The sequence below is a fragment of the Triticum aestivum genome, chromosome 1D, assembly GCF_018294505.1.
Source record: "Triticum aestivum cultivar Chinese Spring chromosome 1D, IWGSC CS RefSeq v2.1, whole genome shotgun sequence".
Classification (NCBI taxonomy): domain Eukaryota; kingdom Viridiplantae; phylum Streptophyta; class Magnoliopsida; order Poales; family Poaceae; genus Triticum; species Triticum aestivum.
In genome coordinates, this window is record NC_057796.1 from 241,071,213 (window position 1) to 241,082,741 (window position 11,529).

The following is an 11,529-nucleotide window of genomic DNA, read 5'->3' on the forward strand; positions in this document are numbered from 1 at the left end:
GCGCACATGACAGCTCATCCCGGTAACCTTTCCTCCTCCACTCCCGTTCACACTCCCGCTCGCATCATCGTTGGTAACGGTTCCTCTTTACCCATCACCCATGTCGGTAGCACTAGTTTTCCTTCTAGTTCCACACCTATCACTATGTCTAACGTTCCTGTTTCACCTGACTTAGTCACTAGCTTAGTCTATGTTCGTCGTCTTACTCGTGAGAATCCTCTTACTGTTGAATTTGACGGTGTTGGTTTTTCTGTGAAGGACGTCCGTACCCGGATGGTGCTTCACCGATGTGATAGCCCTGACGAGCTCTATCCCGTGCACGCCGATGCCTACACTTCCACACCTGTCGCTCTCTCCGCCGGCGTAGACCTTTGGCATGCTCGCTTGGCCACCCCAACCCCGCAGTTTTGCGTCAGATTCTTAGGAGTTTTTCTTTCTCATGTAATAAGCTCGACGAGCATACTTGTGAGGCTTGTCGTTTGGGCAAGCACGTGCATCTTCCCTTTAGTGCGTCTACTTCAGTTTCCACTTTTCCATTTCAGTTGATTCATAGTGATGTTTGGACGTCTCCTGTTGCAAGTAACACGGGCTATCTATACTATTTGGTGATTTTAGATGATTATTCTCATTATGTGTGGACTTTTCCTCTTCGTCGTAAATCCGATGCTTTAGCCACACTCGCCACCTTTTATTCCTACGTCACCACTCCGTTTGGTCGCCCCATACTTGCACTCCAAACTGATAACGGAAAAGAGTTTGATAACATCGCTCTTCGCTCACTTCTCGCCTCTCACGGCACCACCTTCCATCTGACTTGCCCCTACACTTCACAGCAGAACGGCCGCGCCGAGCGCATTCTCCGCACTCTTAATGACTGCGTTCGCACGTTACTCTTTCACGCTAACGTGCCCGCTCGGTTCTGGCCCGATGCCCTCGCCACCGCCTCTCTCTTAGTCAACATTCGTCCATGTCGTACCCGGTGGAACTACGCCCCTCACCACCTTCTTTTCGGTACACCACCGTCCTACGATGGTCTTCGCATATTTGGGTGTCTCTGTTATCCTAGCACCGCATCCACCACGCCACACAAGCTTGCACCCTGCTCCGTCCCATGCATCTTTCTTGGCTACCCTTCAAACACTAAAGGTTACCGGTGCTATGATCCTGTCACTCATCGTGTCTACACCTCGAGGCACGTGTACTTCGTCGAGACGGTGTTCCCTTTTTTTCAGGTTCCTCCGGCCGCGGCTCCTTCGGCTCCGCCCCCCGCGCCCCCTACTTGGGGCGATGCGCGGCGGCACCCCCCGGCCCGGCGCCTTCTGCCGCCCCCTCCTGGGTTCTCGACTCCCTCACCTGAGGTTGAGTCCGACCGGGCCCCCGGGTCCCCGGCTCCCTCGCCCGAGGTCGAGCCAGCGGACACCCCACCCGCCACCCCTGCCGGCGCCGCTACTCCTGCGACGGGCCCGACCTCGACCTCGCCCGTCGCCTCCTCCGCGGCTGGCTCGGCTGGCGCCATCGCGGCCCCTGATGCCGCGGCCCCTGCCTCTGACACCGCGAGCCCGCCCCAGCCGCCGCGGGCGCCCCTGTTATGGCCGCGGCCCCCGCCACCGCTATGGCCCCCGCTGCCGCGGCACCCACCACCCTCGCTGGCCCGGTCACCCATGCCCGTGCAGGCGTGCATCGGCTGAGCACGCGCTACTCCTCCGACGAGTATGCGTGCGCTGCCTCGACATCGACGCCATCGCCCATTCCCACCTCCGCTCATGCCGCCCTTCGGGATCCCCATTGGCTGGCTGCGATGCAGGAGGAGTTCGACGCCCTTCAGCGCAACCGCACGTGGCAGCTTGTTCCGCGACCCCTCCGTGCCAACATCATCTCTGGCAAGTGGGTGTTTCGCCACAAGACTCGCCCGGACGGTTCTCTCGAGCGCTACAAGGCTCGATGGGTGGTTCGTGGTTTTTGATAGCGCGCAGGCGTGGACTTCACCGACACCTTCGCCCCAGTTGTGAAACCGGGCACGATCCGCGCCGTCCTTCAGCTGGCCATCTCGCGCGCCTGGCCTGTGCACCAGTTGGACATTTCCAACGCCTTCTTGCACGGTCATCTCGCCGAGCAGGTGTTCTGTGAGCAGCCTACTGGTTTCGTCGACGCCGAGCACCCCGACTTCGTGTGCTTGCTCTTCCGCTCTCTTTACGGGTTGAAGCAGGCGCCTCGGACTTGGTACCAGCGTATCGCAGCCTTCCTGCAGTCTCTGGGCTTTCGGTCCACTCGCTCCGATGCCTCACTCTTTGTGTATCATCAGGGAGCTGACACTGCATATCTGCTGCTCTACGTCAACGACATCATCCTCACGGCATCCGCCCCCGATCTCCTTCAGTGGTTGACTGTTCGTCTTCGTGATGAGTTCGCCCTCAAGGACTTGGGGCCCCTGCACTACTTTCTCGGCATCGAGGTGATCCGCCGGGCTGACGGTTTCTTTCTGCATCAGCAGAAGTACGCCCACGAGCTCCTTGAGCGTGCCGGTATGCTTAATTGCAAGCTGGCACCCACCCCCGTCGACACGAAGGCGAAGGTCTCTGCCTTGGAGGGGTCTCTCGCGTCCGATGGAGCGTTTTATCGCTCTATCGTCGGTGCTTTACAGTACTTGACGTTGACTCGCGCCGACCTGCAGTACGCTGTTCAGCAGGTGTGCCTCCATATGCACGCCCCGCGTGACTCTCACTAGACTGGTGAAGCGTATTCTCCGTTACATACGCGGCACCATGTCCTTGGGACTCACCCTGACGGCCTCCGCCTCCACCGACCTCGTGGCCTACTCGGATGCTGACTGGGCTGGCTGCCCCGACACGCGACGCTCTACGTCAGGCTACTGCGTCTACCTTGGGCCCTCGTTGATCTCTTGGTCATCAAAGCGGCAGCCCACGGTCTCCCGCTCCAGCGCTGAGGCAGAGTATCGCGCCGTGGCTAATGTCGTGGCCGAGTGCTCTTGGATACGTCAGCTGCTCCAGGAGTTGCTTTGTGATGTTCACAAAGCCACTCTTGTCCACTGCGATAACGTCAGCGTGGTATACCTCTCCGCCAACCCGGTGCACCATCGGCGAACGAAGCATATTGAGCTCGATATTCACTTCGTGCGCAAGCAGGTTGCCCTTGGCCGTGTTCGGGTTCTCCACGTGCCGACGACGCAACAGTTTGCTGATGTGATGACTAAGGGATTGCCTACTCCCGTCTTCGAGGAGTTTCGGTCCAGTCTCCGTGTCTCCAGCGACGCTTCGACTGCGGGGGGGTGTTGAGTATATATTTTGTATTGCACGTGTATTGAAGTTGTGGCCCACCTCCTAGTCTTGTTTAGTTAAGGTAGAGGCCTTTCCTTGTAATATATATACGTGCACCAACACCCATCAATACATCATCATTGTATTGCAATTTATCTCTCTATAGGATAGAACTCTGATGACTGATGGAGGCAGCTGCCCTATGTACCGGCTCACAAAGGCAATGAGGGTTAGGTACATCGGAGCTCTTCAGGGCCCGTGAACCCTATATGGATGTTATTAAAATAAAAAAACCCAGAAAAGTATAAAAAACGGGAATGTTAGGTATCATATCTGGTTGATCATCTCACGTAGAAAAGTAGAAAAATAATAATCTGGTTAATCATTCTACTCACGTGCAAAGTTCCGTAAAGAAATCACATAGTTTATATCCACCCGACTTACGATCCATTCAAACAACTTTTATACAACGGAATTTTTCTTTAACTTTTTTTCATGAGAGTATCATGGATGTCATTTCTTCACGAGACTTCACAGGAAAGTACAATTATCGACTAGGTTTGATATCACAAAATTCCAAAAAATATATATTCCCTTGTACTTTTTGATCTTATACTATTCATATAGGGTTCATGGACACCCAAGTGATGCAAATGCCTGCCCAAATAAGTGCATCTCCAACCGGAGGCCCTATATCCGTCCTCAATGTCCGGGCGGGTTGCCCAGTCACTACTCAGACATAAAATCATCATCTAATCAAACAGCGCATAGCCAGCTCAAACGTCCGTATTGACCGGCATCTCCCATACTCGGCCCATGTCCGTGGTGGATATGCGGCGGATCGGACAGGTCCGGCCACTGCCGCCACGTCAGTCCGGCCTACGTCGCCCCACCTTTGTCCCTACAAATATCTCACCCGGACAGCAAACCCTAGTCAAATCCTCACTCCCTCGACCTCTTAGCTCCACTGTCCATCTCCTCCCTTTCCTCTCCCCTCCCCTCCACCATGGCTGGCAACAGATCCGATGGTGAGTCTGACAAGATCAACCGAGCGATGATCGACAGGGATAACTCTAGCTCGTCCGCGCTGGAAGACGAGGAGCTCGCGCTCCGCATTGCCATCCACAACTAATGGATGGATAGGAGGGGGAGCTCCTGCTCAACGGCATCCCGGCGGCCTGGAGGGGTAGCTGCAGCTCCGTGCCGGCCCGCGGCAGCTTGACGCGGTCCACTTCGTCCCTGGACAAGTGGCAGGGCGACCGCCAGCCCTTGCTCCTCCCGGTCGGTACTAGGTGCTCGTGCCTGCACCGCCAAGCCCGCGACCGGGCTTGCTAGAGTCTTAGGTGCGCAGCGTAGGCCGCCTCCAGCCGCTTCGGCGAGGATCTCCGGGATCATCGATGCCATTCACTGCTCTTCCACCTCGGCAAAGACGGATGCCCGTTGCCTGCGCCGCAAAATTGCGGTGGCGCTCAGCATCGGGTTCGAGGAGTCGGAGCAGGTGGCGAGGCAGAAGGCGGTGACTGGAGAAAGTCGCCTGTCTCACGAGGGAGCAGACCGGGTCGCGCGTCCATGGCCAGGATCATCTTGTCGTCGCCCTCCTAGGACAGCGGCACCACCAACGATGACGACGCCCCGCACGCCGCTGACGCCTACGTCGAGGACCACCGTCAGTCCCGAGACCCCAAGGGGAAGCGGCCGGCGAGGTAGTGGTGAACCGGCCCTTTCCGTTTACTTAATTTTAATTTAGCTTTTATTTTAGTTAAGTGATGAACTCCAACAACTCTTTTGGATCAGATAGTGCAATACTTAATCCCCTACCCATGTCGGTTATGCTATGTTTTATATGTTGCATGTTGATCTAGGTAGTTTCATCACGTTGCAAGGTTTTGTATGAATTTAGGGTGGACATTTAAGGACCACGCTTACAAACCGGAAGAAATGGGGATGCCCGGTCACTTTCTGCTTTTTAATACATAAAACTATAGCACTGCCCTTTCAAAAAAAAAAACTATTGCACCGCGGATTATCTTGTGGGGGATGGTGGATTACCTTGCCAATTTTTCATCTTCTTTAACAAGATGAGACTTTATGTCTATCCGCAAAAAAAAAAAGATGAGACTTTATGCATAACTTCATTCTGGGCATCTCTAAACTTTTGCCAGTCTACGATGCAGCTAAATATTCTGAAATCTTACCAAACAGGAAAAAAAAGAATGATTGAATGTAGAGCTGAAAGGCATCGCTTCACTTCAAATTGAGCATCTCTACACTTTCTCTAGTCCATGTCACAGGACATCCCGTATTCCTGGACTCTTCTCAAGTGCAACGGAGAGCGTAATTAAGTTCAACGTAGGAGACAAGACCAACAGAGAGTTTTATATTTGACAGTTCAAACTACCGTGGTGATGGCAGCTTAGCTTAGCTAAAGCACTGCAGGCATTTAACCAGCTTCAAACCATCGGTACTCACTTAACACCACACTTAACACCTGATGCCATACTTATTTATCTTTTAAACCTTTTTACCACTACAATCTCATCACGCGGCGGAATCATATGGAGTTTTTTTCTTCCACTTTTACCTTTCACCTTTAGTTCACCCCTTTTCTTCTCTCTCTCGGGAGAACGGGGAATAGTTGGTTTTAACACAAGACAAACCAATAAAACAAGAATGGGTACAGATATTACCACGTGGTAAATATAAACAAATACTCATCCATCACACATTTGGTATTTCTCAGTACAAGAGTACTGGTATTTATACAAGTTAAGTCCCTGTGCCTTTCATTTGAAATCCTGAGCCCCTCCTGGCGACAAGAAAAACCCCTGTCCAATGAAAGGGAGCATGATGAAGAAGGGCAAGTGGTCCAAGGAAGAAGACAATCTGATCAAAAACCACATTGAGAAGTATGGCATTGGCTGTAGCTGGCAGGGATTATCCAATATCTTAGGTTTGATTTCTTCTCCACACCTGCCCTTGCGTGCATCCATATCTGTTTCAGTTCTTGATGATGCCGATAATAAATAAGCAGAAAGCGTCACTAAAATGTAACATCATAGTTTGTTGTTTGCAAATGATTTATGTTGTTTCTTACGGCGTTGTTAGCGTAATCGAAGTATATAAGCACGCAACAATGTTTTTTTTACTGCAATTCCTTATGCATGTGCAGCTAAGACTGCAGAGATTTGCCTAACTTTTATGATTTCTGCATAGATCTGCAATACATCAATTACTACTCTCAGTATTAATTTGATCATGCTCCAGACAGTTGCTTGGAAAGTTTCTTACAAATTTTCATACTAGCAATATTTCAGTCAGGAGTTGGTCTGCACCCGATTCCTTCAGAAGAATCAATAGCGTAGTGCACAAAGACAATTAATTTGCTCTCTCATTTTTCTTGACATGATCATGGCAAAGCGTCGCATAAGCAAATCATTTATCACTCGGGTAGTGTCTGAATCATCATTCCTGAGAGAAGTTTGTTGGTGGATGTCAGGGCTTCGGCGCTGCGGCCGGAGCTGCCGTTCAAGGTGGCTGAACTACCTCCGTCCGGGGCTGAAGCACGGCAACTTCACGCCGGCGGAGGACAGGATCATCTGCGAGATGTACAGAAAGAAAGGAAGCTGGTGAGTGAGCCTCGCACCCAACCCATCTCTACTGCTCTGCTTTCCAGTCTCGATCGCTTGATAATCAGATGAAATGTGCACTGTTTTATTGCTCGGATCAATTTTTTCAAACCCCATCTCCTGCAAGTGCTGAGTGTTGTTGCATTCCGTCGCTGGTTCACTGACCTGCTCCTGTTGGCATTTGATCGAACAGCTGGTCCGTCATCGCCGCCAAGCTCCCCGGGAGGACGGACCTCGCCATCAAGAACTACTGGAACAGCACGCTCAAGAAGCGGTTCCCCCGCCCCCGCGCGGCGAGGAGCTGCCGCCGCCGCCGCACCGGCGGCACGAGCACGTCGTCCGACGCCACGAGCCTGGACCTCGCGCTGGTGGTCTACGACGAGGAGAGCACCAGCGGCACAGCGCGGGACCTCCCGCTGGTCGTATGCAACGAGGAGGACAGCGCCACCACGGCGCGGGACCTCCCGCTGGTCGTGTACAACGTCAACGAGGCGAGCGCCACGGCAGGGTCCTCGTCGAGCCACGCCGGCGCCGTCTCGGCCGGACCGCCAGTGCAAGCGCGTGCCCAACCGCCACTGCTGCCCACAGCCGCCGCGAACGAGGAGCCGATCGCGGCGGTCCCGGTCAGCGGGCCTGTGAAGATGGAACCGCGGACGCCGCCACCGCCAGCTGATGAAACCAGCGAGGAGATGGACATCAACTGCTGCCCCATGTCTCCGCTCCCCCTGGGGCTCATGGAGCCGGAACTTCCTTGCATTGCCATGGATCTGCCTCACATTGCCGGTTTCGACGACATCGACAGCCTCCTCTCCTACTTTGACCACTGATCTTAGGGTCCCCTGATCTTAGCGTAGCAACAACGTGATGGTTAAGCTGATTCAGGAGTGGCTGTGTTTTAGGTCAGAGTTTAACACTTACTGTAGTTGTTAGGATTGGGCGTTGGGTACACGAGTGACTCTATTATTCTAAAATTTGAAGACCATATGCTAATCTAATTCTGGAACAGTTGCTTTTCGTGTATATCTACTAATTCGCGCATATTTTGTAGTACTAGTAACTGCAAATGTTCTGATAAAAGTATCCCCTGTTGCTGTTTCTCATATAAACCAACCTATGCCAGACTATGAACGAATTCAGCAAGCAGGCTTCATAGTATCCAGCTGGATAGTCTTACTTGCAACCTATGAACAAATGAAAGAACAACAGATCGATGAATGGTGCCCAAGTCTACTGGTCAGATCAGAACTCGTGTCTTCTGAACCATGGTCTGACATATGAGATTCAGGTGCTGCTGGAGTATCTGACTTCCTTCTTCTTGGGGTGCGGAGCAACAATTTTCGGCGCATCGACGTGCATCCGCAGGGAGCTGAACTCCAGAGCCAAGATGGGCCTGGATAGCAAGACCAGGAGGCTTTGCCTTTGCGCGTCTGAATCGGATCCGGTGCTGTTGTTCCTGCCGTCAGAACACTCCTCTGGTTCAGCGGTTTTAGGGCTCCAGATCTTAGCTGGACTCACCGGCCGTACCCTATGCAAGAGAACATACGCACATGATTAGAGAGGCACATAAAAGAGCAATGTGCATCAGAGGGCATATGCTGAGAATTTAGGAGTGCAGCCACCTGCACTCTACTTTGCAGGAGTACTTGAGAAGCTCAGGATGGTCCTCTGTCTGGCCGCTGAAATCCACAGCACAAGTTCAGTTCAGGTTTTGTTCTGAGACATGGAAGGAACCACTGTGGATTTTAAAAACCAACCTGAAGCTTGGGAGTGACATTTTGATTGCCGGACCCATCCACTTGTTGCGTTTATATGATCCTCTTGACGCTTCTGCATAATTAGTAAGTGAAACATGACACTGAATTTAAAAGGTGAAGTTCTATAAGTTCCATTTTTTTAGAGTTGAAATTGTTAAGACATCCACCGCAAAAAAAGAATTTCTTAAGACATGTTGTAAGTAAGATAAGGCTTGTAACTAGACAATGTAAGATGCATTCCAGTAAAGTAGTCATTCAGACTTCAAAACTATTACAGTAAAATAGATCATAAAAATCTATCTATTTAACATTGAACAAGTTATATAACTTACCGTTGAGCGGCAGGCTGATGTTGCACAAATGCCTTGATGAGGAGCCCGAGGTCTCCGAGATCTCGATGCCGCGGTAATTCTCTTGCTTGGAGAAGCCTGAACTCATTCCGAGAATGTTCAGGAAGTTGTTTGGTTTATTTCTGAGCGCACAAGCTTCGGTCTATCCTTCATGTGAGCAAACTTCATGTTAGAAATCTCTTAAACATTTGTCAAAGCTAATCACAGGTGTGCTCTGAGTACCTCTGAGAATGCCGCGACGTGGCTTGGAAGCCCTACTTCCTGCATTAATGACAGTAACAGTCATTAGGAAAATAGCAGTACTAGCAGAGAAGAATTGGCCTGAACCGGGAAGGAATCATAGATGGACACTGTTGGCAGTTTGGCACCTTGCGTCCATGCCGGCAGGCTTCAGCGCTGTTTACTAGCACCCGGGCAGCCCAACTGTTACACAGGTTCGGACAGCAAATCAGCAGAGTGCACAACTACGACCGCTTTCTCTTTTAATGAAAAGAAAAACTGAAGAGGATAGATGGCATCACTGATTAAGCAAGTTATCTTAGGCATCGTCGGGTAAGTCAGAGGGTTAATCCAAATGGATTACAGGTAGGCAGCACGGCTGTCCATGCCAGAGGGAGCAAGCACAGCGAGCGGATGAGATAATTAAAGGTTGCTGGTTTAACACAAGTGGAGCTCAAGTACAGTGAACTGATCAAGTGGGCGTTGTTTACAATGAAGTGAAAGGCTCCAGATTGATATCTGCTTGTTTTGTAATGCAAGTTGTGCCAGTTGATCGATTCCATTCGCATTCCCCAAGCAGGCAATCACTCACTAGTGGAATTAGAAGCGATTAAACTAGGACAAAAGAGGAAGAGCAACTCACGCGCAAGAAGTCGGCGGGTTCCACACAATGCCGGCGATCACCACCAGCTGCGAAGCAAAGCTCGTCAGGAAAACGTACGGGAAAACGAGGCAGCAGGCAGGGGATGAAGATGACGACAATGACCTCGTCGAACTGTCCGGCGGGGCTGTCGTGGTAGCGCGCCAGAAACATGCCGCCGAGCGTGTAGCCGAAGGCCTCCACCAGGCGCAGCTCCTTGCGCACGAACGCCCGCGCCGTCGCCGCCTTCACCAAATGCAGCTGGTACAATGCGCTGCAACGACACGCACACCATGAGAGTCAGTCGCCCGCGCCCCGCTGCACGCCGCCGCCCTGGCCATCCATGGTGAACGGGAGAGGAAAGAAGAGGAGGCACTTGCCTGCCCTTGAACACCCATGGCGGCCCGTGCCGGTACCCCGCGGCGGGCTTGCCGTCCTCGGCCTCCATGGATGGATGTAGGAGCGGCCGTGCGAGAAGCCAGGCACTGACCAGTCGTTTGATCAAGCGGCTGAAGAAGAGCTGGGCAAGGGAGGGGACCAGCGGAGCAAAGCAGCTTGGGTTTTCTATGTGAGGAAGGAAGCGAGGAGGAAGGAAGCTGGCGATGAATGATGGAGAGTAATGAAGTGATGCTCGGGATGCTGCGGGTGCAGGGGATCTCTCTCGGGCCTTATCCGGTGTACAGAGGGCGCTGGTTTAGAGGCCGGGCGGGGGGCGACGGTGATGTCATCGTCGCTTCACTGTGGAGATCCATGAGGGGCCCCATCGACTGACTGAGCCCCTGATTGATACCGGTTGTGTGTGTGGCTGGCGGCCGTTTGCTGCTGCGGTTTCCGTGGCTCGAGTGAGGGTGACAGTGACACGGGGAAAGGGACGGCACTGTGTTTCTTGTGTGGATGCTTGGTTTGGTTGGGATGGTAAACTGCGTCACGCGTGCAGGTGCAAGTCACCGGCACCGGCTAGGGGGATGCACCGGCCGGGTGATCATCCTTGGACGACGAGCATTTGACAAAGAATATTGATTGATTTCTCTGCGGATAACAATGATCCATGTGCAGTAAATCTTCAGAGGATGCCTCGCAAATTGCTTCACATGATACCGGGGGTGTTTGGTCATTTGCCTAGATTATTTATTAGTTGGGCACTTCATTGTTTGCCCCACATTACTTTGTTTTCTCCATAAACCAAGAAATGACATGGATATTTCCTTTCAAAAAATATGAGATGGATACCACCGTGGCATTTTTGCAATTTCTTTCTGATCTTCTATCAACCTTGCTAGACCCAACCCAACAAGCTTGATCTATTTCGTCCTCGCTCGTTCATTCCTACTCTTTTTTTTAGAAAGAAGGCTAGCGCCTGGCTTTAAACTAACGAAGCCCTTACAACCAGTGATACAACACAACACAACACCGCACAATAAAGAGAAAAAGAGAGAAAAACACAACCAAGATACAAGGGTGCTCAAGAGCAACAACAAAGCCCAGACACAGAAGCAATGAGGCATTGGAGCCCTCAACCATGATCAGAGGACCGGAGCGAAGAAGGAGGCTAACTCGAGAAGGATATCATCCGTCAACGGAGGCCGTGCCATCACCATTGTCTGGGCAACTCGCACAACAACACCATCCAGTTCCATCGCCGAAAGGAGCACCCTGCTACCTCGC

At 52.0% G+C, this 11,529-nt stretch overlaps 2 protein-coding genes across 2 annotated transcripts; one reads left to right on the forward strand and one right to left on the reverse strand.

Annotated features, from left to right (window-relative positions):
* Positions 1-6,076: 6,076 nt before the first annotated feature.
* Positions 6,077-7,769, forward strand: LOC123181226 (transcription factor MYB13). Its single transcript, XM_044593485.1, has 3 exons — positions 6,077-6,225; positions 6,772-6,901; positions 7,095-7,769. Exons 1-3 carry the CDS (start codon positions 6,108-6,110, stop codon positions 7,726-7,728), a joined length of 882 nt encoding a protein of 293 aa, XP_044449420.1. The 5' UTR covers positions 6,077-6,107; the 3' UTR covers positions 7,729-7,769.
* Positions 7,770-7,970: 201 nt separating this feature from the next.
* On the reverse strand, positions 7,971-10,540 carry LOC123181225 (protein NEOXANTHIN-DEFICIENT 1). Its single transcript, XM_044593484.1, has 9 exons — positions 10,245-10,540; positions 9,991-10,138; positions 9,868-9,914; positions 9,374-9,428; positions 9,228-9,266; positions 8,988-9,147; positions 8,656-8,728; positions 8,521-8,577; positions 7,971-8,426 (listed from the first exon to the last, which is right to left on the reverse strand). The coding sequence occupies exons 1-9, from the start codon at positions 10,310-10,312 to the stop codon at positions 8,183-8,185; spliced, it is 891 nt and encodes a 296-aa protein (XP_044449419.1). The 5' UTR covers positions 10,313-10,540; the 3' UTR covers positions 7,971-8,182.
* Between the last annotated feature and the right edge of the window lie 989 nt (positions 10,541-11,529).